We start from the raw sequence: 27,098 nt of genomic DNA, 5'->3' as shown, positions 1-27,098 counted from the left end.
TATTGTACTACAGCATTTTATAACATAATTGCAGAAATATTATTAGTTTTTACTACTCTTAAGAATGGCGAAAACTCAACACAACTGTCTAAAGCTGAAGTTGTTGCTACTGAGGTGAGCGTTTTTCCTGATGAACAAAAGTGCTGCTGCGGTGATGATGATAATTTATCTGAGGATAAGTTGACAGTAAAAATATCTTGATTAAAAGAAATTGTTAGAAAATCGACAAGAGAGTTAGAAAATGGAAAAATGTTTAAACTTAGACAGGATAAGAAAAAGGATCACGACAAGAACAGGAAGGAAAGCACTGGACTTGGTAATCATAACTACAAGGTAAGTCATTTAAAATCTAAGAAAAAAAGAGGTGATGTGGTATGGTGATTCAATCTTAAAATTTGCGCTTGCTGAGGGAGTCACCACTTCTAGTTTCCCATGGTTGAAAATTAAAAATGTGACAAAAGTAATTGGGAAAAAAAAAAAAAAGTAAAATTTAAAACTTAATTCTGATAGGTACTAATAATTTAAGTAGTAACAAATATAGTATGAGAGAAGATATGAAAAGTCTGTTGGAAGAAGCAAGAAGGAAATGTGAAAGAGTAAAATTTGTAGGGTTGCTACCCAGACATGACAAGTACAGAGTTAAGAAGGTGGGCGATGATAGCAAATGATTTTAAGCGCTGGCTGTGTCGAAAAAAATGGATGCAAGTTTTTAAATGTGTGTGGGGGAAGTGTGATGGCAGAAATGACTTGTATAAGAGGGATGGCTGCACTTAAACTTATTTGGCATTAGGAGCATGGAAAAATTACTTCTTCGTATGACACCTAATGCAGAGTGTCAGGGAAACTAGATCATCAAGGGAGGAATACGAAAAATGTGTGTGAAAGTTCGTGCAAACGTGATAAAAATATGAATGTCGTTGAACATGGTTATGTACATGGCAAAGGGGTGGAAAAATATGCTTTGAGTTCGGACCTTTTGAGTATGTCTAGGGAGGGAAAAGAGAAAGTTCTAGAACAAGACCAAATAGATTGCATATCTAATTATAAGAATGGACTAGGTGGTAATTTATTAAGTCTATACACAAATGCCAAGAGCATCAGAAATAAAGGGGTTGAGTTCTTCGTTGCTTTATTGAATGTGATGTGGCCTAAGATTATTGGCATTAGTGAAACCTGGCTATCAGAATCAGATATGGTAACTGGGAGCGAGTGTAATGGGTATACTATTTTTAGCAATGACAGAAGAGATAGGAGAGGAGGAGGAGATATTACTAATGATATTAGGTGTAAGGTGGGGATTGACAGAATGAAATAAATGGTGGAGTGTTGCTACAAACCTGGCAAGTTAGTTAGTTGCATGGGTACCAAATGAGCGATCATTATGGGTGACTTTAATTTTCTAAACATTGATTGAGTAAAAGAGAAATCTCATGATAAGAAAATTGTTGCAAGACAACTTTCTCAAGCAGCATGTGAAAGAGGGTACTCAAGGTCAAAGAGTGTTGGATTTGCTCATAGTGTCAGAAGAGGTCTTTGTTAAGAATATGGCTGTTTTATCATGTTGGTGACAGTGATCATGCTGTGCTTACTTGGAAATTATCTGATTGTGTTCATGCTTCGATTAGAACAGGTTACATGCTGAACTACAAAGCTGGAAATTATGATCAGCTTAGGAGAATAAGAATACTATTCTTTGGTTGCATGGTATCATTTACTGAATGGGAAAAATGTCAGCAATGCATGGGAATCTTTGAAAAACTGCTTAAATGAGGCAGTTTCTGAATGTATCCTTGCGAATAAATAGGTTGGGAGTGAAATGGATGTGCAACCTTATTAAGCAAGAGATCCACAAGAAGAAGAAGAAGAAGATGTTGAAAGAATATCATGAGAAGAAAAGTGAGAAGAGTTATGAAATATATAAAGGCTCAGGCCAGAAAAATTACGAGCATTTTCAGAAAGCTAAATCAGGGAGAAGAAATTGGCCATGCAAGCTAAAGGCGATTCAAAAGAATTTTATCATTATGCTGCAAGCAAAAGAAAGAATGAATGTGAAAGAATAACTTTATTGAATGTAGATGGTACTCAAGTGTCGGAAGCTAATGAGATTATTCGATTAATGAGTGCTCACTTTGCTAAGATATGTCAACCATGTGTATGTAACATGTTGCACAGTGCCATTGCTACATTGGATGAAGAGTTAGAGGTTCATAAAAATGAGGTTGAAAAGCTGTTGCATAACCTGGATAAGAATTTGTCTATAGGGACAGATGAAAAATCAGCTCATTTGCTGAAGGAATGTTTGTCCAAATTTGCTCTGCCTTTCACGTGTTTGTAAGTCTCACCTCAGGAATGATACCACAAGAATGGAAGGAATGTATGATAGTTCCATTGTACAAGAGTGCTACAAAAACTAACTTGTCTGGCTACCAACCTATCAGTATATCTGGTGTGGTAGTGAAGATTTTAGAGAAGTTGGTAAGAACTCGCATACAATGGGTAGACAACAAAGCTATACTCTGCAAGGAGTACATAGGTTTACTAAAGGAAGGTCATGATTTAGCAATTTGCTCATATTTTATAACAATGCTATGGCTGAGTTGAATGAAGGGAATGGATACGCTATGATAATGTTGGATTTTTCTAAAGCATTTAATAGGATACCACACGATAGGCTGTTGCATAAACTGGAGAATATGGGATTGGAATATAAACTCTTGACTTGGATCAGGGGAATGGTTGACTGGTGTACCTCAGGCAGGATCTAACACACAATGCGCAATTGTTTGCCAATGTTGTGAAGATAGGCAGGGTAATCGGGGATGCTACTGATATTCAGCACTTACAAAATGATTTGAATAGGCTGGAACTTTAGGCAAACGAAAATGGCTCATAGTTTAATGTTTCAAGTGTAAAGTTATGCACACTTTGGCATGATGAGATTTCCAGTGGCATATTATATTAGCAGGGTTATGCTACAAGAAACTGATGAGGCAAAGGATCTTGGCGCATTGGTGGATAGGAATTTGAAGTTTAAAAGTCCATAGCAAAAGTTGCAAATACAATTCAGAGGATAATTGCGATGTGAAAAATGAACACTTTGACATGTAAGGATAAGGAAGTCATTTTGCCTCTTTATAAGGCTTTGATAAAACCACACCAAGATTATTATGTGCAGCTTTGGTCTCCTGGATTCCAAGGGGATAAAGAAGCTGTGTAAAGAAGAGTTACAAAGATTATGGGATTTAGATTATGAGGACAGATTGCGAGTATGTGGATTATAGACTCTGGTTAACAGGAGAAAAGGAAGTGATATGATAGAGGTCTATAAACTTTTGAATGGGTATTATAGGATAGCATCTGATATAATTTGTTGTTATATGGAAGGTGGGGAGAGAACATGAGGGCATTCACATGGAAGTTAAGTTTGTTCACAGTCGAGAAAGAGGTAGAAGCTAGGTTTTTCTCTCACAAAGCAGTGAGTGAGTGGAATAATTTGCTTTTAGGGGTAGTGAGGACATGTAGTGTGAATGAATTTAAGGCAAGGTATAACAGCTGGTTTGGATGATTTATAGCCTTCCTCAATAAGTTCTTAGTTGAAAATCCTTTTATAAATGTTACTTGTATCCTAGATGGGATTCATACACCAATTTTTTCCTATACAGTACACGTTTCTCACTTCATACAATAGTATGAAATGAAAGAAGTCAAGAATGTACAGATGCAAACATTATTATTATTATTATTATTACCTAAGACCTCCAAGCAGTCATGGACTCCCTGGAGGTCTTAGGTAATAATAATAATTTTTAACACTTTACTTTGTTTGCATACATATAATAATTACATTATAAATTAGAGAAATTACAAAATTTAAAGATTATAAAAATTATATTGATTTCTGAAATCTTTTTTATGCAATTACAATAATCGTCTTTGATGACATTCCAGCTTGTAATTTTCAAAATTCAGCACTGAGTACTGCATATGTGATTCATATTTTGCATTGTATTTCAATTAAAATTTTGATGATAATACTTTTTTGCATATATATTTATAACACGTGTTCTTCTAATATTAACAATGAAGATTCCACAGAATTTTTGAATAATGGATAATAATAATAATAATATGATAATATCTCAGATAAATTACATATGATTATTACAGCTATATACCTATATATATATATTATTATTATTATTATTATTATTATTTTTTTTTTTTTTTTTTTTTTTTTTTTGCATGTGTAACCAAATGTATAAAATAATAATTTTTCTATTTTAATCATACAGAGTATTTATATATTTATAATTAATGAATATTACACTTGATGCTCTATACATTATACTGTATGCAGTTTATTATTTCTTTTCAATGTTGTTTTCTTTGGATACAAATTCATATACTTTTTTTTTTATATCTGCATCTTCATTATTATTATACACCGTACTGACTATTTTGTAACATAATTTGAATATTATCCATTATTCAAAAATTATTCATTATTTTGATTATGAGGATTACGTGTGGATGAGTGAGGCAGATTAATCCCACCTGCTTCAAAGCTTGGGTTAACTTTTATGAAGAGAGTGGGATTAGCCTTCACCATTTATGTTGTTGTTACTGTTTATGAATAGGATGTAGGCATTGGATGCTGGTGATTTGTGATGTGTATATTAGTGTTAATGGTATATTAACTTTGTTAGTATATTTTCCAGAGTTTGTGTTTTAATGTTCTGTAGTTATCTATGTGTTTTAAATTTCTTGGTAGGTTGTTGAGTAGCGTGGGTATCTGATGTGATCTCACAAAAGAACCGTATGAGTTGTTGTAGGTCGTGTTATACGATATGTGTGTCTGTTGTTTCGATAGATGATGTTGAAGTAATTCCTTATTAATGTTATGTAGTGTTTCAGATTTTTAATGCTCAGGATTCTGTGTGGTCGGATATTGGTGTCCAAATCACTGTTGACACAATTTTCCTATGTAATATTTCTAATTTTGTTAGATGGCTGTTTGATGTGCTTGCATAGACTGTTATACCATATCTGAGTAGGGATTTGCAGATACCGTGATATAGGAGTTTTTTTATGTTAGATGGAATAATGTCTTTTACTTGGAAGAGTTTTGCTGCGATGATCCAGAGTTTAGTATTCTATATGTTTTGTCCATTTAAGATGGCAATCTATGTAGAGACCAAGGTATTTTGCATGTGTTACCGGTTTGATTTCGGGACATTGGCAGGTTTTTTGTTGTTAATGCAGCGGTGTGTGTGACAGTATATCAATAGTGGTGTGGGGCGCATGATTCTTGGGTTATGTATTATCAACATCTTTGTTTTGGTGCCATTGATTACAATTGTGTTTTGGTAGAAGTATGTTGTGATTTCATTTAGGTCTTGTTGTGCTTTGGAGAGAGCTGTGTTGATGTCTGTGTGGATTGCTAGTAGTGCAGTATTATCTGCATACTGAAATATTTGACTTCTTATGGCCATGTTATGAACATCGTTAATGTATATGTTGAATAGAGTGAGTGATAATATGGCACCTTGAGGGACACCATGTTTTATTTGTATACCCCGACTGTGACATGTACCTATTTTTGTTACTTGTGTTCTGTTTGAGAGATAGTTCCTGAACCATGTATGCAGTGCTCCTCTTATACCTATTGAGTATAGTTTCGTGAGTAGTATGTCATGTTCAAGTGTATCAAATGCTTTGGTTAAGTCAAGCAGTATAAAGACGGCATACTTGTTTTTGTCTAGAGCTTTGTTTATGTGTCGGCAATGTCTTCTAATAATGTGATGATGCTTTTTGTTTTCTGAAAGCTGTATTGGTTTTGTGAGATGACGATGTACTTCTGTAAATAGTTCTGTAGTCTGATGTGTGTTATTTTTTCTAAATTTTTGAAATGACTGGTTGAGTAGCTATTGGTCTGTAGTTCTGAGTTTCGTTTCTTTTACCATGTTTGTAAATTGGAGTAATTACTGCAGTTTTTAGTTGTTGTGGAATAATGCCAGTGTCGAATATTATGTTCACGAGTCTCAAAAGTATTGGATTTATTTGTTCAAAGTGTGTTAAAAGGTCTGTGAGTCTTATTTTGTCTATTCCTGGAGTGGGCTTTGGTTTTAGTTGTAAGAGTGCTTCTTTCAGTTCCTGTTTTGTTATGGGCAGAAAATACATTGTTTGTTGTTGATTTTGTGTTGACAGTTTTTTGTTGATCGTTGGTAGATTGTCTTTTTTGAGTTGTGTGATATTGTTTGTGAATATATGGTTGAATGAGTCTGCTAGTTCCTATTGGTTTGTGTCCTGACCAAAACATTTTTGCAATAAAATGTTGTGCTGAAGTTTTCCTTTTTTTGAGTTACTAATTCGTTGAGTGTAGCCCATGTTTGCTTCATATTGCCATTATATTCCATGAATTTTTGGAAGTAGTAGTGTCTTTTTGCCCTACGAATTTTTGTGTTAGTTGATTTCTTGTGTTTTTGTATAAGATTTGTAAATGTGTGTTACTGGGAGACTTTTTTAGTTTATTCCATTGATTTTCTTTTAGAGTAATACTATTTAGTATGTCACCATTTATCCATGGATTGTTGTCCTCATTTGTAGCCTCGTTTGTGTAGACTTTGTTGCTTTTTTGTATATTTCTGTTAACTTTAGTTGGAAATTCTCATATAATGTTACAGGATCATTTATTTTAAGTAGGCAATTCCAGTCTGTATTTTTACATGGTTATTGACAATGCTCTTTAATATGATCAAGTTTTGTTGACTTTTGTGATGGTGGGGGGGAGTAGGTAATTTTGACGTTAACTACTGGTGATGTGTATGTATGGATGGAGCCCGTATGTTGATATGATTTTGTTGAATTGTTGAGAATTTCTTCTCTTGTTGGGGAGTTAATGGTAGGGGTTATGTTACTGACTTAGTATATCGAGGTATGTGTTAGTGGTTGAAGAAGTGTGGTCAAGAGTATTTATATAAATGTCTCCTATTAGGATCAGCTTATGTGTTGTACGGGGTTTGATGCCGCTTCGCCATGCTTCTGACTCATGAAGAAAACTGAGTTGATTATTATCTGGGGGGGGGGGTTCTGTATACTATTTTTATTGTGTATTTGATACTCTGTTTGTGGCTATTTGTGATTTCCAAAATTAGTGTTTCCGCATGTTCGAAATGAGTTTGTTTTTCAGTCACATTGTATTTTTCTTTGATAAGTGCCACGATGCCACCTCTTTTGTTTGGTCTGCATAAGTTGTAGGTTTGGTAATTATTAATGTTGCATGTGTAAATTTCTGTGTTGTTTATTGCAACTTTGGTCAGTATTAACACACATCTATGTTTGTCATGGTGTAGTTGAGCAGTTTTATCAATGTAAACCAGTTTTTTTTATACTTCTTATGTTTGTGTGTACAATAATGAAGTCGGTATTGGTGGAGATGTTGTCTGACCATTTCTTCAAAGAGTCAAAGACCCTGAAGCATATATTGTCTGACTGGATATGTTCTCCTATGTTTGAGATCTCCATTATATGGTTTTTAAGTGATTTCTAATCTTGTTCTTAAGGATGTGAAGAGTTAGTGTTTTATATTGGTAGGCTGTGTAGGTCGGATTCTCTTGCAATTATGTAAACTCGAGTGTTTTCATTCTTTCTCATAATATCTGTGAATCCTTAGTCCACAGGAACTTGTAGCTTTTCTCTGGTTTTTTTGTCTTCCTTATTGGTATGAAAGATTTTTAAAGTATGGAATCCAGTGTTCATTTATATAGATTGGTGTTGGGAGTGTCTTGTCAGTTAGGATTGATGTTGTCAGCCTTGCTTTCTTGCTTGCTGCAAGAATGGAGTCTATCAGACTTCTGCTGGTAAAACGAGCAATGATTGGTGGCGGTCTCTCTTTGTTTTTTTATTGGCCTTGGTTAATAGAGGCGATGTCTGTGGTTGCGACTTGAATGCCAATTTTGCTGCCAATCAGTTGCATTATGTTGCTTAAATCTTCTGTCTTTTCTTTTGTTATTCCCTCAATTTGAAGTTTTTTTTTCTCTCTTTTCTCTCTTTTTGTGCTCCATTTGCCACCTAAGTGTGTTTACCTCTTTCCGCAATTCTTCGTTTTCGCGCTTGAGTGTTGTGTTTTATCGCTACCGTTAATTTTGTCTTTATTTCTCGCACGGTTCCTAACATTTCTTCAGAGGTCACGTTATTAAATTGTATGTAATGTTCATATTTGTCAAATTTTTTTTTGATTTGTTCCATGTGTGTATTTAGCAAGTCTTTAACCATGAGTTTGAATGAATCAAAGTTATCTGTAATTTTAGGATCAGGAAGCTGCTTACCTTGATGTGCGTCGTTGCTTTTCTTTGGTCTCTGTTCTTCATTTTTTCACGGCATTGTAGACAGTGCCATTTGGTCTGTTTCGTGGCTCCTTTTGCTTTCCATGTGCTTTCTGAGCTCATTGTACTTGACCTTCGCTCTCGGTGACCTTTAGACTTTCTTCCCGTTAGCAACTGTGATGCGACTTACAAAATGTAATAATAAAAATTAATAATAATGCTTGCATCTGTACATTCTTAACTGTTCTTTCATTTAATACTATTGTATGAAGTGAGAAATGTGTACTTTATAGGAAAAAATATTCTAATCCTGTCTTAGGATGCAAGGAACATTTATAAAAGGTTTTTCATCTAAAGATGTGTTAGCTGATTTTACTGGATAGTGTGAAACCACCACCTTGTTTATTAAAGGCTTGAAGTAGATTGAAAAAGTTCTGTTTCTTTATAATAGGATTTTCACATTGTTCTGTACAAGGTTGGATCTTGTATTTTACACATTTAGTATGTATTTTAAACAGTTTTCCCTTGATACCTTGTCCTTTTTTCAAGATCTTGATAGCACTCAAAGTTTCTCTGCTGTTTGTCATAAAATAAAAACATGGCCATTTCACTCCCTTTTTTTTTAACCTAAATCCAGTTTTTTCTTCATCAGTCTTGTTGTTTAACAATTTTTCTTAGCTTCTGTTCAAACATTCTCAATGCGGCCTCACACCACCACCCTTCACAAAAAATAGGTCTAATAAAAAGCCTGAGGGACAGAGCTTATAATATTTCCAACACAGAAAAACAGAGAAATGAAGAATTGGAATATTTAACACAGTTCCTCAAAAAAAAAATGGTTATGAACCCAAGACTCAAAAAAAATCTTCCACACATCTCCTACAAGCATCCCACAGAAACAAGATTTCAAAAACGCAATCACACTTCCATATATCAATAATGTTGCAGACAAGATGGCTAAATTACTAAACAAACATAACATCAAAGTAGCCTTTCTGCCGCTGGAAAAAATTTCAAGATTTCTATGTCCCCCGAAACCTCCACATCATCCTTTAAAAAAAACCAGGCGTTTATAAAATTTATTGTTCTTGCAGCATCTGCTACATAGGACAGACAGAAAGATCTGGGGGAAATACGCATGAACGAACACCAAAAGGATATACAAAACAGAAGAGAACAAAAATCAGGTCTAGCTTTCCATACCACTTCCACCGGCCACAATGTACTCTGGCAGAAAACAAACATGTCTTATATAGAAAAAAACTGTTACATAAGGAAATTTAAAGAAGCTGAAAACATGCTTAGAATTCCAACACAATGCAATAAAAAACCAAGGTTTAATTCTACACCAAGTTTGGTCAGCTTTGATAAAATATATACCTCAGTCAGACCACAGTCGGACATTATTATCATGAACAACAGAATGTGGCATCATCCAGCATTGTTTAAACTTAGCACTGCTTTGACTCTGCATTCTGATTTTTTAATTTTATAAACAGTCAGATGGCTACAACTGTATAGTATGAACTATTAATTTCTCTTTTTTGTTGTTTTAACTTTCAGTTGCCTGAAGGTGTAAGTCAAACGACTTACGAAACCTGTTGGGTTTTATTTCTTTATTGTGCTTTTAGCTTAATAAAAAAAAAAAAATGTGGTCCAATTACTGGAATATGCCTTATGAACTTCTGAACAACAGAAACCTTCACTTACATTCTTGAATGAATCTTTCCTGGAAGACTGAGTAAGGAAATCATCAAATTCCTGATATGTATCCTTTTTTTGGGCAGGGGGGGATATAGGATAATTATGATAATACTACATGAAAAAATTACACTGTTACTAACTTTCGATCAACAATTTCCCTCCAAATTAATCTGTCAAGACTCCAACATTATCAGATCTTATATTTCTGTCTTTTTAGGCACTTTTTGCTGTATCAATTTATCTACATCTTGGTCTTTTTCTGGGTCTTTTTCCTAACGACTTGACAAAGAACACTTGTTTTGCTAATCTTTCCTCTACCATTCTGTTTGACCCATACCACCTGAAATTAACTTGACTTACACATTCCTGAAGACTAACAATAGCAAGTTCTTTCTTATTATCCTCATTTTTAATGTGATACTGCCATTAATGCTATCTCTTCACTCCACTAATTTTTCTTAGAATTACCATATCTGGGGTCTTGATCAAGTGTTTTATTTCTAACCCACCTCTCAGATCCATAAATTAAAATTGGTTTGAACACTGTCTTGTATACAGCAAATTTAGTATTTTGACTATTTCTTTCTTATTCCATATAAATTTATTCAGTTGACTTCCCACCATACCAGCTTTACTAATTCTGTTGTCTGTTTCCATATTTAATTTGCCACCTTCACTAAAAATTCTCCTTAAATAGCTGAAATGTTTTACTTGTTCTGTAGGGATCACCATTCAGGATACAGTTAATGTTTGTAATGCTTTTGCCTACTTTTCTACCACTGTGCTGACATTGCTTGTTTTGTTTAGCAACTTTCAAAGAAATTACTCCAGACATCTAGGATATCTTTATCTTCAGTTTTCATGTCACCTTTATCATATCTGATTGCTTTTACAGTCTTTTTTCTCTTAGCTCTTTCAATAGTCTTCAGAATATTTTGCTACCTTCCTGATACTTATTTTTTATGTTCTTATCAAAGCCTTCTCATGACTTGTTTAGCTAATTTTACACAGTGCTTTGCTTTCTTACATTTTCTCTGTATTCTGTAAGAGCACAATCTGAGTTTCTTGCCAGGAACTTTTGATATGCTTTTTTCTTTTCCTTGACTGCCTCTTTAACTTCCTTAATTCACCATGGATTTCAGATTTTTCTGTCCTTACAGACAACTCCACCGCATGCTTCTCTTGCTGAATCAATCAGTGTTTTCTTCATAGTTTGCCATGGAATCTCCAAGGTTTGGTTCCTGTTCTCAAACTCTTTCATTTTTTCTTCACTGATGCTTGTGCATTTCAGTCTACAGTTCACCTCTAAAAGCTGCTCAGCATTGATTCATTTTAAAACTTTCTAACACACTCTTCTTTTCATTTTGAAATTTAATTTTATCCCTCAAAAGTAAAGCGTGATCACATTTTTTCTTGCATCTTCTCTCCATGTGAATTTTTGCTTTTAATGTTGGAACATGGTGCTAGTGATAATTAATCATGTCCTGAACAGAAATCCAGCAGGCAATTACCTTTATTATTAGCTTTGCTCTTTTCTCCAAATTTTCAGAACATTTTTGTATGTCCAGTAATCATTTCCTATTCTGCTGTTGAGATCTCCAACAAAGACCAACTTTTTTATTGTGTCAGCTGCCTTCTCTAATGCCTTAAAAATTTCCTCCATTTTTTCCTTAGGTAGAACCTTCTTTGGGACCATAAGTACAATAAGTCTCAGTAAGGAAATTTTTTTATATCTCACATTCAGATTTATTTCCCTTTCTTATAAATTGATATAGTGAATGCTCTACTTCAATCACCTGGGATTCAACTGCGTGATTAAGTCTCCTGGATTAGGTAACATAGTAGCTGAGTGCAATACTTTTTTATTTCACCATTTCAGATAAAATATCATGTACTCTGCATTTCTACATTTTAGGTTTTTCTGCCTCAAGTATTGATATATGTACTTCTTATTGCAATCTTCCTGGATATTGTATACTTTTGTTCTATGGTGTATTATGTCTTTCAGTACTTTTTCAAAGTAACCTTAAACATTAAGAATGTCTTCACTTCATTTTTTTTTATATCACACTCATTATTTTCTATTCCTTGTATAGCATTTTTTTCTCCTCTACTGAGTTTTTTTTAGTAGCCACAAAAACATTTCTCTACCTTCATGATTTCTTTTTTTTTCTCTTTTGTTTAGTTACTTTTACAATTAGCTTATCTTTGCTACATTTTTATCTCAATTTCTGAGAGCAATCTGCATTATTAATTTTGAATTTTTTATGGGATTTCTTAATTTTATTGACTGCTTCAGCTTCTTTTATCCACCATGGAGTTCTTATTTTTTTTTTATATCCTTGTAGACAACTTCATATACCTGGCACACACAGTGTTTTCTTCAAATTTTACCACACACATTATAAAGTAACTTTTACGGTTTACATATGTAGCAAAAAATTATAAAGAATTTTATTTAAAAACTCCAATATATTTCATCCAGTGTTACATGGATCTTGTCGGGGAGACGGACCATTAACTACATTCAAAAGAAGAATCACAATAATGAGTCATAATTCATCTTAATGTAACTTAATAGTGTGTGTGTGTGTGTGTGTGTGTGTGTGAGGGTGGTCTGAAAGGTTCTTGGCCTCGACCATAGATGGTAACACTATCGACAAGATTTTTTTTTTTCTTAAGTTGGTACATCTGTCATAAGCATCCATGTGAAATTGCAAGTGATTCTATCAAGTAGTTTGTTTTATACAGCTGTCTGAAGCAAAAGTGTTGTCTGTATCCCTTGAAATGGATAAAATTGAGTATTGTTTATAAAATTCTTTGTAAAAGAAGGTTTAATGGCAAAAGAAATTCATTTGAAGTTCATAAAAGTTTATGTGCACTCTTCTCCTTCATTTTTGACAATTAAGAAATGGACTGCTGAGTTTAAACGTGACCGTACCAGCCTTGAAGATGATCCATGTGAACGACTTCGAAAAAGTGTAACAACACTTTTTCGAATCCTCTATCAGAAATCATTGATCAAGTGCACGATATGGTATTGGATGACCAGTAAGTCAAAGTGTGTGAAATTGTTGAGACTATAGGCATTTCAAAAGAACGTGTTTAAAGAAATAGATAGTGAATGTTGTTATGGCAGGTTCAGATATTTTGGAATTCAATTAAAGGGAATCAGCATTCCCTTTAATTGAATTCCAATTTTTCATCCAATGTGACATGGATCTTGTAGAGCAGTCTGTATGTAGTTAATTAAAGGGAATCCCCAACTCAACATCACCAGAGTTAAAGATCGGTACTATCAACGTAAGGAGCCTGAATGGCAAAGAAATGGAGCTAGCTGAGGAATTAGATAAGTACCAGATCGACATAATAGGGGTGACTGAAACAAAAAAGACCAAAACTGGTGAGATCTTTCTGAGCAATAAATACAAAATGTTATATTCAGGCAATGACAATCAAGGAAAAGAAGGAGTAGCCATAGTATTCAACACAAAATACGAGGCTAATCTTCTTGAATGGCAGTCAGTCTCAAGTAGAGTAATGTGGGCAAATATGAGAATGGGGAACTGGACAATGAGACTTATTTGTGCCTTTTGGTCCCACAGAAGGTTCTACTAAGGTAGAAGTGGAGGAATTTTTTGAGGCTTTAGAAAAAGCAACTGACACAATGAAAAAGGAAAAGTTGGTCCTTGTTGGGGAACTAAATAGTAGAGTCGGAAATGATTGTGAGACATACAAAAATATTTTGGGAAAATTTGGAGAAAAGAGCATAGCTAATAATAATGGCAAATATCTGTTGGATTTCTGCTCAGGACATGGACTGGTTATTACTAACACCATGTTCCAACATAAAAATGTGCACAAATTCACATGGAGAGAAGAGGCTAGGAATAAGAGAAGTCTCATTGACTATGTTATTGTTGATAGTGATGTTTTCTCCCTGGTGCAGGACACCAGAGTGTACAGAGGATTTGAAATTGGAAGTGATCACTATTTAGTCTTGAGCAGGATAAAATTGAATTTCATATTGAAAAGAATAACATGTAAAAAAGTTTTAAAGCGAATAAAAGTTGAGCAGCTCTCAGATGTGAACTGTAGACTAAAATACACAAAGATTATTGAAGAAAAAATGAGAGTTTGAGAACAGGAATCAAACCTTGGAGATCCAGTGGGAAACTCTGAAGAAAACATTGATTGATTCTGCCAGAGAGACATGTGGTGAGGTTGTCTGCAAGGATAAAAAAAATCAGAACTCCCTGGTGGACACAAGAAGTTAAAGAAGCAGTGAAGGAAAAGAAGAAAGCATATCAAAAGTTCCTGTCAAATAAGTCAGCTTGTGCTCTTAGAGAATACAGAGACAAATGCAAGAATGCTAAACAGTGTGTAAAACTAGCTAAACAAAAGTCATGGGAGGACTTTGGCAACAATATAGAAAATAAATATCAAGAAGGTGGCAAAATATTCTGGAGGTTGTTGAAGAAGCTTAGGAATGGAGGAAAGAGTGCTGTAAAAGGAGGTAGAGATGATAAAGGTGACATGAAAAATGGAGAAAAAGATATCCTTGAAGTATGGAGTAATTACTTTGAAAAACTGCTAAATGAAACAAGCAGTGATGACAGCACAGTGGTAAAAAAAACTGACCAGGCATGCAGGCAGGAATACATATCCATACTTGAAGTAGAAAAAGCCATCAGAGGTTTGAAATGTGGAAAGGCAGCTGGAGTAGATGATATTCGACCAGAAATGCTGAAGTATGGTGGCCTAAGAGTCTTACAGTGGCTGCACTGCATAGTTGAAAAACCCTGGACAGAGGGACGAATTCCCGATGATTGCAGTAGAGCTCTAATAGTACCCATATATAAAACGGGAAATAAAACTGAATGTGAGAATTACAGAGGTATTTCCCTACTGAGTGTTCCTGGCAAGATCTATGCAAGTATACTTGAGAAACAGTTGAGAAGAATTGTGGAAGAAATGCTTGGTGAAGAACAAGCTATATTCAGGCCAAACAGAGGCTGTCAGGATCAGATCGTCACTTTACGACAAATAGTCGAGAAAGCATGGGAATATAACAAAGATCTGTATTTAAGTTTTGTCGATTTGGAAAAGGTATATGATAAGGTGCCAAGAGAGAAGCTATTCAATACGCTGCAGTTATATGGTGTGAATGGGGCATTATATCAAGCAATACTTAGTCTTTATTTGAGTTGTAAGTCAGCAGTTAGAATTGAAGGAAGTATAGGAAGATGGTTTAATGTTAAATCTGGTGTGAGACAAGGATGTACATTATCCCCTCTGTTATTCATTATCTATATGGATCACATTATGAATGAAAGTGGTATTAAACATGATATCAAAATTGGAGATGTTAATGTCAGCTCTTTGCTTTATGTGGATGATGTTATACTTCTAAATAAATCCGCTACAAGTCTGCAAGATTCTCTGACTAAATTGAATAGCTGTTGTAATAGATATGGTATGAAGGTCAGAAATAAAAAGACAAAGACAATGAAAATAGGCAGAATCATTGAAAATGTCAACTGTGTTGTGAATGGAGAACCTGTGGAACAAGTAAAACATTTCAGCTACTTAGGCACGATTTTTAGTGAAGATGGTAAATTAAATATAGAAATAGACAACAGAATCAGCAGAGCTGGTATGGTGGGAAGTCAATTGAATAAATTCATATAGAATAAGAGAGAAATTAGTCGGAACACTAAATTAGCTGTATACAAGACAGTGTTCAAACCAGTTTTAACTTATGAATCTGAGAGCTGGGTCAGAAGTAAAACACTTGACCAAAGACTAGAGACTGCAGATATGAGAGTTCTGAGAAAGATTATAGGCATGAACAGATGGCATCAATGGCAATATTATATTAAAAACGAGGATATTAGGAAAGAACTTGACATTGTCAGCATCCAGGAATGCATTAGCAGAGCTAATCTCAGGTGGTATGGTCACCTAAACAGAATGGGCGAGGAAAGATTAGCAAAACAAATGTTCTCTGCCAGGTTGGCAGCAAAGCGACCCAGAGGAAGACCAAGATATAGGTGGATTGATATGGTACAAAGTGCCTTAGACGATAGAAATATAAGATCTGATAATGTTGGAGTCTTGACAAGTAACAGACTGATTTGGAGATAGGAAGTTAGTAATGATATAATTTTTTCATGTAGTACTATCATATCCTGTACACCCCTTTTGGGTACATGGCAGGAATTTGATGATGATGATGATGATGGAATCAGCATTTAAACTCAACAATTGTCAGCTTGCCTTTTGAATGTACTCATAGCTGTGCTATCCCTAGTGGCCTATCATTGCTGGCCATTGCTCTCTCTGCTTTCACTTCTCATTAGTCATTTGTGAAGGATTGTTCATAACTTATCTCAAGTCTTGTAAATTACTGGTAATTTTTGCTTTAAATATGGAGAAATGTTCAAATTGCAGTGCTGGTTTTAAATTCAAAGTTATTGATTTTGCAGAAAAAAATAGCAATCGAGCAGCAGGGTGTGAGTTTACAGGGGTTGAGTTAAATGTACGATATTGGTGTAAATAGAAACTTGCATTACAGAACATAATGTTGATAATTAAAATTCAAATGCATTCATTTTAATACTAATATTTCTGGATTTCTGCTCAGGACACAAACTGGTTATTACTAACACAATGTTCCAACATAAAAATGTGCACAAATTCACATGGACAGAAGAAGCAAGGAATAAGAGATGTCTCATTGACTATGTTATTGTTGTTAATGATGTTTTCTCCCTGGTGCAGGATGCTAGAGTGTACAGAGTATTTGAAATTGGAAGTGATCACCATTTAGTCTTGAGCATGATAAAATTAAATTTCATATTGAAAAGAAGAACACGTAAGAAAGTTTTTAAAGTGAATAAAGGTTGAGCAGCTCTCAAATGTGAACTGTAAAGTAAAATACACCAACATTATTCAAGAAAAAATGAGAGTTTAAAAACAGGAACCAAACTTTGATTGATTCAGTCAGACAGGCTTGTGGTGAGGTTGTCTGTAAGGATAGAAAAAATCAGAACAATCCATGGTGGACACAGGAAGTTAAAAAGTTAAAGAAGCGGTCAAGGGAAAAGAAGAAAGCATATCAAAAGTTCCTGGCGAATAACTCAGCTTGTGCTCTTAGAGATTACAGAGACAAATGTAAAAAGCTAAATACTGTAAAACTAGCCAAACAAAAGTCATGGAAAGATTTTGGCAAGAACATGGAAAATAAATATCAAGAAGGCGGAAAGATATTCTGGAGGTTGTTGATTAAGCTCAGAAATGGAGGAAAGAGTGTTAAAGGAAATAGAAATGATAAAAGTGAAATGAAAACTGGAGAAAAATGTATCCTTTATGTATGGAGTAATTACTTTGAAAAATTGGTAAATGAAATAAGCAGTGATGATAGCACAATGGTAAAAAAATACTCAACAGACTTGTAATCAGGAATACATATCCATACTTGAAGTAGAAAAAGCCATCAAAAGCCTCAAATGTGGAAAGGCAGCTGGAGTAGATGATATTCGACCAGAAATGCTCAAGTAGAGGTATAAAAGTCTTACAGTTGCTGCATTGTATAGTTCAGAAAGCCTGGACAGAGAGATGAATTCCAGATGATTGAAGTAGAGCTCTCATAGTACTCATATATAAAAAGGGAAATAAAACTGAATGTGAGAATTACAGAGGTATTTCTCTACTAAGTGTTCCTGGTAAGATTTATGCAAGGCCAAATAGAGAGGCTGTCAGGATCAGATTTTCACTTTACAACAAATAGTTAAGAAATCATGGGAATATAACAAAGATCTATTACTATTACTATTATTACGGGCAACTCCAGGGAGTCATTAGACTCATCGAGGGAGGCCCCAAATCATATTCATCACAACTATTTGGCATTCATACAGTATCTATCATACCTCGCCTTAAACTCATTCACTGTCACAGCATCCACCACAGACTCAGGGAGCGCATTCCACTCATTCACTACTCTAAAAGTAAAGAACCCAGCTCTAACACCTTTACTAACCACACTTTTGCCCAGTTTCCATGGATGTCCCCTAGTCCTCCCACAACCAGCCCTGTTCTCAAAAATATCTTCTGAATTAATTTTATAGAAACCCTTCAGTAATTTGAATGTCTCAATCATATCTCCCCTCCTCCGCCTATCAACCAATTTTTGCAACCCACAAATCCTCAACCTGTTCTCATACGGTTCATTCCACAGACCTGCTATCATCTTGGTCACTCGCCTCTGGATCCTCTCCACCTCCTCCCCATCAAGAAGAAACCTAGGTGACCAAATCTGAGCACAGTAGTCTAGATGGGGTCTTATCAAGGAACAATAACCTGCTTGTCTCTGCTTGTCAACGTATTCTTCAGCAACCAAGTGATTTGATGAGCTGTTTTGGTCACTTTTGCAATGTGTCCCCTAAATTTCAATTCCTTATCTACCAACACTCCTAAATCTCGTGCCTCATCAATTTCCTGGAGCAGGGTTCCACCAATGCAGTAAACTGCTGCCAATCTTTTCACCCCAAAATGCATAACCTTACATTTTGCCACATTAAACTGACATCCATTCTCCTTAGCCCAGACCTCCAATCTATCCAAATCATCCTGCAAAATTTTGACGTCATCTGCATTCACTATTGCCCTACCCAACTTCGCATCATCCGCAAATAAATGAACTGTTCCTCTCAGATCATTTCCTATATCATTTATGAACAAATTAAACAGCAGTGGTCCAAGAACAGATCCTTGTGTCACACCACTAGTCACACGCCGTCTTGTGGACTCTACTCCCGAGTAAACCACTCTCTGATATCTCTCAGTCAACCACCCTCTTATCCATCTCACCAACCCTATAATCCATTCCCATATGCTGCAATTTACTGATTAGAATTCCATGTGGAATCCTGTCAAAGGCCTTGGCAAGGTCCAGTAGAATCACCGTAAACCCATTACCCTTATCCAGTTCAGCCGTCACTGTGTTATAATACGTGAGCAAGTTACTGAGGCATGACCTACTCTTCACAGAACCATGCTGTCCCCGATACAGTATCCCATTTTCTTCTATCCAATCTTGTATTTTCCTCTTGACTATTTTCTCTAAGACCCTGACAATGATTCCTGATATGCTAATCGGTCGGTAATTTACAACAGCAGTCTTGGAACCACCTTTATGCAGGAACTATTTTCCCCTCTTTCCACCTGCTCGGGACTAACCCAGACCCGAGACTCAAATTAAACAAAATGGTCAAGGGTACTGACAATTCTTTAGCTGCTTCACGTACAACACGAGCTGGTATACCATCCAATCCCACAGATGTATTGACATTGAGGTTATGCAATAGACTACTCACCTTCACTTCATTAACCACATTTCCCGTATAATCTACTGGTTTATTCGTTTCTGCAATGTCACCACCTGGATGATATACTTTTGCAAAGTGCTCACTCAGTAACTCAACTATCTCAACTGATTCAGTTACCTCCCTACCATCGGCATTCTTTAAAATCAATCTGCCATGTACATTTTTCCTTTTACTTGCTACATATCTAAAAAACTGTTTAGGATTTTCTTTAGCCTGCATGGCCAATGTTCTTTCGTAATCCTTTTTTGCTTTTCTTACCACACTCGTCACCCTTCTGGCCTGCGCTTTATACCGTTCATGTGCCTGCCGGTCACCCTTCTCCTTAAATTCCCTCCATAGTTGTTTCTTTTTTTGCAACTCAAGCTTAATGGTGTTATTCATCCATTTAACCCCTACTTGATTTATTATTCGGACTCTAGGTATACAGTCAGCCATTGCTTCATGCAAGCACTTCTTAACTACCTCCCATGCACTATCAACTTCTAGTCCTTGCAGTTGTACATGCCATGGCACTGAACCAATCAAACTCCTAAGCTTGTCATACTTTCCAGCCCGATAATTCCACATGTACCCTGTCTTAATTGAAAATTCTACACCTTTAGCCACCTCCCAAGTTAAGACCCTATGATCACTCTCACCGATTGGTGGCAATGTGGTCATATTTGTTACAGCCAAATCCTCAGATGTAATTACTAGGTCAAGCACTCTCTGACCCCTAGTATTTTCCATTACATGCTGTCGCAGATAGTTATCCCTTAATAACTGCATAAAATCCAGTTCCTTCCTCCCGTGTGTCCTCTCCTCACTCCAATCAATGCGACCATAGTTGAAATCTGTATTTAAGTTATGTAGATCTGGAAATGGCATATGAAAAGGTGCCAAGAGAAAAGCTATTCAAAATGCTACAGTTTTATAGTGTTAATGGGACATTATATCAAGCAATTCTTTATTTGAGTTGTAAGTCATGGGTTAGAAATGAAGGAAGTACGGGAAGATGGTTTGATGTTAAATCCGGTGTCAGACAAGGATATACATTATCCCCTCTGTTATTCATTATCTATATGGATCGCATTATGAAGGAAAGTGGTATTAAACCTGATATCAAAATTGGAGATGTTAATGTCAGCTCTTTGTTTTATGCGGATGATGTTATACTTCTAAATAAATCCACTAGAAGTCTGCAGGATTCCCTGACTAAATTGAATAACTGTTGTAATAGATGTGGTATGAAAATCAGCAATAACAAGACAAAGACAATGAAAATAGGCAGGAGCATTGAAAATATCAACTGCATTGGGAATGGAGAATCTACAGAAGAAGTAAAACATTTCAGCTACTTAGGCATGATTTTTAATGAAGATGGTAAATTAAATATGGAAATATACAACAGAATCAACAAAGCTGGTATGGTAGGAAGTCAACTGAATAAGTTTATATGGAATAAGAGAGAAATTTGCCAAAATACTAAATAGTTGTATATGAGACATTAGTGTTCAAACCAATTTTAACTTATGGATCTGAGAACTGGGTTAGTAATAAAACACTTGACCAAAGACTAGAGACCAAATAAATAAATTAGGTAAGAGGGTCCTAATTGAGATTTGGGGAGTGAACAGATGGCATGAATGGCAGTATCATATTAAAAATGAGGATATTAGGAAAGAACTTGACATTGTTAGCATCCAGGAATGTGTTAGCAGAGCTAATCTCAGGTGTTATTGTCACTTAAACAGAATGGGAGAGGAAAGATTGGCAAAACAAGTGTTCTCTGCCAGGTTATCAGGAAAAAGACCTAGAGGAAGACTTAGATTCAGGTTGATTGATACAATAAAAAGTGCCTTAGAAAATAGAAATATAAGTTCTGATAATGTTGGAGTCTTGACAGATAACAGATTGATTTGGAGAAAAATTGTAGATAGGAAGTTAATAATGATGTAAGTTTCATATGGTACTATCATATACTGTACACTCCTTGAGGGTACCTGTCAGGAATTTGATGATGATGATGGTTATAATTGATGGTTAAAGGTTTCTAGTCCTGTACTTAAAATGAGCATCCATTTAAATTAAACATACAAACTTGTTGTTTTAATACTGATCATATTGTAATGCGTACAAACAACTTACATTCTTTGCCTATCAGTTTCATTAGCAAACTGTTGAGATTTTTCAAGACATTGACAGAAAAGCATAAAAAACCATTGCATCTTTGGTGACAAAACATGGAACTAGCCAGCTCTGAAAATTTGTAAGTTACTTATATGGGGCACTCAGTTAATTGATATTTGAATAATATTGAATTCACTGTATAACAATATATTTTTTTAATTTCAATTAAAATTTCTTCCACTTACCTGCAAGCATTCCATTCAACATCATAGTAATTTTCACCATGTCTGAACTTAGCTATACAGGTCAAAGTTATTTGGATCTTTCTTGAAAGTGTACAACTGATATTACTTGGATGTTTAATTTGTTTGCAAACCAGTTAATAATCTGTCACATTCATATTGAATGCTTACATAATAATACAATAGTTCCTTGGTTGGCACTTAGGATACATTTCTAGAATATGGAACACTGATTCAGAACATACCGAAATAGTATAAGCATGTTTATTATAACATTTTATTTTATATGATGGGAGAAAATAAAAATACAGTAGATAATGATGAACTTTTATTGAGTATTTTTTTTATATGAAAGTTGCTAATTATAATGTGTTTGATGAGGGACTGAGCTATGGGTCTTTTGCAAACCTCAGAATAACCACAGTCTTACAAGGTTATTCCGTGATTCATTGATTGTATTAATGTTAGCTTGTAGATGCTTTTATCTGCATATGCCAATGTACACAACAGCTACTGAATATGCATGAAGCACACTGAATGACAAAATGAATGTTAACAATGCTACTGTAATGGCCACTCTTGGGAATTATTGAGCATAAATGTTGGTTTTACTGTATAAATATTTAGTGGTTCAGTACTCATCAAATATTTATTGGCAGCTACTGTCATGATAGTCATTGATTATGATGGATCATCCTAGTGTATATTTAGTGTCTCTCATTCCAAAATCCATTTTGGTGGTTGGCCAGGTCTCATATTAGAGCGTATACTTGATTCTTCATTATTCAAGATGAAATGAAATGCTACTAATGAAATGCGCTGAGGATTGGATGGTGGATATCAGAAATCATAGTTGATTAGACATGATCCATATATATTGAGTTTTCCTAGCTCTTTCACTTTTAACCTTTAAACACTCCCTGCCCATTGTGCATAACTAAACATAAGACAAAATGCACTCTAAAAGGAAAGCTATTGTACAAAGTGTATGAGTTTTATTTCAAGAATTGCTTTTCAAAAATTTGACACTTAAAATTTCTGGATGTTTTTACCACACAATAAAATTTGCTCATGTTCTGATGCCTGCAATTCTGTTTGATTATACTACTCAGGACATAAACAGTGTTACTAATTTTTCCCCCATGAAACTCTTGCCTGAAATGCTGTTATAATAATAAAACAAAATTTTAGCCAACAGTTTCACGAAAAAAGAGACTAGATATACTGTTTATGTCCTGAGTAGTATAATCAAAAAAGAATTAGAAGTCCAAATAGCAGCACAACTTCCTCTGTGAATTTGTTGGATGTTCTGCAGCCATGTTTTTATACCTTAAAATCTTGTTTAATCATCAGAATTTTGAATACCATATGTTATCCACCCTGTATTTTTATATTTATATAAAATTTGCTTCTTACTCCCACTTTTGTGAGTAAGAAGCAAATTCATATATAGTTATATATGAATTTGCTTCTTACTCCCAAAAGTGCCTTTTATTGGTTAACAAGTAATACAACCATTTTTTATTTGTAGTTAAGAAACCCAAAAAAGGCTTTGCTACAGCTAAACAAAGACTGGGGAAAATATTAAAAATACACAAGATGTTATACTGAATGTGGAAGAGTATGAAATTCAGTTTTTGAGGAATGGTAAGAAGTTTTAACTAACATGTTTTTTCTCTGTATGTATTCTGTAAAAAATAGACCATTTTCCCTCATAAAAGTAATTTACTTATAAATAACTTGTATTGTAGCCTTAAAAATAACAAACCTTTGACAGAACATTCTTTTAAAGATACCAAGCAATTTTATTAACTTGGTTTTTATCCTTTTTTCCCAAGTGAGCAAACAAGCAATTAAATAAAGTTTGCGCCTGAAGTATTTTCAGGTCTGAGGCAACTCGTGGTAAAGGTGGAATCACTTTCCTTAGTATCTCCCATAATGCAAAGCACATCTCCTTGTGGACATGTATGATGCTATGCATAAGAAAACACTCCAGCATTTCGACCTCAGCTTAACCAACCTCGAGGGTGTGGTAACTGATGGTGGGAAAGAACGAAGGGTTTGTTGCACTGCTATGGAAAGAACCGGAACTAGAAGGAAAAGATTTCGTCTGTTACCACTGTTTAATCTACCAGGAGAATTTGTGCATGGAAACTATTGGATTTGAGAATGTCATGAAAGTTATTATGACTGTCGTCAACATTATTAGGGCAAGAGGATTGAATCATTGTTGGTTCCAAGAGTTTTTGACCCAAGAGGGTCTCGTCAGTGGGAGCCAGACCCTGAGATGCCAAAGTTGAAGTAATGCAGAACTTATAAATTTTACCTATACGAAGGTGCTTTGACCTTATTAAATAAAAATCTCAGCATGAGAGAAAGATATAGAAAGTTTTTTACCTTGGGAGCCGTCAATGGGAGCCAGACCCTGAAGAGACCTCAATAAAGGTCGAAACCAGTCTGAGTAGTGGCCTTTCCCTTAATGCATAGCTTCATACATGTCTGCAAGTAGATGTGCTTTGCATTATGGGAGATACTAAGGAAAGTGATCAGAGCTTATTCCACCTTTACCACGAGTTGCCTCAGACCTGAAAATACTTCAGGCACTAACTTGACTGACTTGCTTGTTTGCTTACTTGAAAAAATAGGATTAAAACCAATTTTATAAAATTGCATGGTATCTTTAACGTATAGTATACCCAAGGTAAAAAACTTTCTAGGCCATTCTTTTTTCAGGAGTATGTTTATTATTATTATTATTTATTGGCCTTCCCCAAAGAGGAACAATTCCATCTGGGTGACATTGGGAAGAACTCTGCAAATTACCTGAATTCATGTTTATACCTGGATGTGCATGTAAAATCAGTTTTAATAAAAACTAAATGCACTTGAGTTTGGGAAACACCTCCATACTGATGTGTGTGATTGGGCACTGATGCCTTTTATTATTTTATAGGAAGTAAGTGAGGCCATTTTAGCCCTATGTAACTTTTGAAGACCGAGTATACAGTTCAATCTCCACTAGTAGGCAATTAGAGATAGCTAGCAAGACTGTCACTAATTTTAAGCAGCATCCCAGTGAGAAGACAAACAGGTGCCACTATCTTGTGGTCCATAACAAATAAAATAAACTTATTGTCTGAAGTAATGTTGGTTCTGTGGCCAATTTTCTTGAGTTTATGAGATGATTCCAGGATTAAAACCCCCACTTACCTGTACCAGAGATTGACTAACTCAGGTACCAGTTGAAGAAAGACTTAGAAAAAGTTCTTCTAGTCAGCAACTAGAACTGAACTCAGGTCTTCGGGCAGCATAGCACAGTGGATGCAAACATCTCCACTGAGCTACACAGACATTTGCAGGATTAAGTAGGTAAATTGTATAGTGACTAATAACCACTTTGGTTGAATCCATACATGCACCATGAAATTCACTACGATTATAAATTCACAGCTTAACTTCTCATTCATTCTCTCATTTTTATTCAGTTTTAATTACTGTTATTTTTCCATATTTATAAACACACACACACACATAATACTGACATGGTTAACAATGTCAAATTAGATAATTATAAATCATTATGATAATCACTATACATAAATTCATATTTATAACCCATTGATCAAGAGTATTCTATATATTTTCAATCAGAACAATAAAATGTGAACTTCGTGTGTTTGTTCTCTCTTCTTTGCTTCTTATTAATAAAAACCAAATGCAATCAGATTATGGGGAAAACCTTAATGCATGGCTGTGGGGGGGGGGGGGTATGCAGACTAGTCTGGTTAGGCAAAATGCACACACCTACTCTCTTATAATGTGTCCTTGATTAACTTATAAATTCTAATTATTATTATTATTATTACTTGACATTTCCAGGGAGTTCAAAGACTCATCGAGGGAGGGCATCTACTCTACAACTCTCTATCTCCACAATCCACCAATTACACCAATGTCATCTACCATCCACCACTACCACTAGTATTTTTGCAAGCAATCAAAAACATCCAAGCCCACTGCGGGATTCGAACCCTCAGCCTTTGGCTGGAGAGTGGATACGCTAACCACTCGGCCAACCAGGTCGGCATTAATTGTTATTAACTTTATTATTAACTGTTAAATAGACATCAGATTGCAGCTACACAACCAACTCTCATAATTATAATGATTCGGTTCCTCGAAACACTTAGACAATTTGTAAAGCTGGTAGCCATATGTGAATTTAAATTCCCTAACTACTAAAATACTTACATATTTTTATTCAAGTTTTCTAAAGCCTGTCCATTCAATTTATATCCATTTAATATTATTTTTACCAAGTGGAACATACTTGCATTTTCCATAGAATAAATTAGAAAAAAAAAAAGTGTATCATTATTATTATGGTCTCGCTCCTGAAAACATCCTGAAAAAATATGAAAAAACTTCTTCAAGCTATCCAATAATTCTTCCCAGCGTGAAGTCATCTGGTGATGTCTTTGAAACATTACCAGACATCCAGGTTTTCAACTTTATTCCTTCAAACACAATTTACTTAGTGCAGCATTTTGTCTTTTATCCTATTGAATGCTACCACATGACCTCTTTGTTCACAGTAAGAAAATTTGAATGTACATCTGCTTTGTACTTGAAATCGGCAGTTATACAAATTGTCACAAGCTATGATTTGTCTGAATTTGCATTTGTAATCTTCAGAAATAGTGTTCATTCTTAGATTTTGGAAACCAGTGTATATACATTTTATACCATATCCAATTGGACAATTTTTAAACACTGAGCACATCAAATATTTTTTACAATTTAACCATTTGAAAGCCAACACAATTTTTAAAATGTGCAAACCAACCATTGCTTGCAGCATACAACTGTGTCCCTTCAGGACATTTTCCCGTAAGGTCCTCAAATAAATTTCTTGCCTTAATCTGTATTGTCATAATGCTCAAAGAAACATTTCTCGATCTGGTGTTCTATCCATATCATAAGCAATTTTTCCATCTCTGCTAGTGCACCTTCATGCTTTTTGTTATTATGGTTCTATGTTTTCATGCTAGCTGTTTGCTTAACATGTTCTTTTATACATGAAGCATCATTTTCTATGGTATTTACTGTTGATTCCGCAAGACTGAGTTCATGTGCTATACCTCATAAGCGTTTTCCATCTTTATATTTTTTTATTGTATGTAATTTCATGTATGTAATGCTACTGTTTGAGTATTATGCAGCATGTAGGCTGAGAAAATTTCTTACATGAGTACGGATTTACGTATCCCAGGGTCTATCTGTATTTAGAACCTGATTAGAATCCAATATTTGCATTATAATGCTTC

General features: G+C 34.9%; 1 protein-coding gene across 1 annotated transcript in view; it reads left to right on the top strand.

The window, feature by feature from the left end:
- Positions 1 to 27,098, top strand: part of LOC150108428 (histone lysine demethylase PHF8-like) — a 391,806-nt gene that overhangs the window by 340,628 nt on the left and 24,080 nt on the right. Inside the window, exon 20 of the mRNA XM_090415841.1 lies at positions 23,303 to 23,418. Within this exon, the coding sequence (XP_090271967.1) occupies positions 23,303 to 23,382 (80 nt within the window). The 3' untranslated portion in view covers positions 23,383 to 23,418. The remainder of the gene's footprint in view (positions 1 to 23,302; positions 23,419 to 27,098) is intronic.

This window comes from Typopeltis vanoorti, chromosome 3, assembly GCF_054136105.1.
Source record: "Typopeltis vanoorti isolate ZY-2024b chromosome 3, IOZ_Tvanoo_1.0, whole genome shotgun sequence".
In the NCBI taxonomy this organism is placed as follows: domain Eukaryota; kingdom Metazoa; phylum Arthropoda; class Arachnida; order Uropygi; family Thelyphonidae; genus Typopeltis; species Typopeltis vanoorti.
The sequence above is the reverse complement of the archived record's forward strand: the minus strand, read 5'-3'. Positions and strand labels throughout refer to the sequence as shown.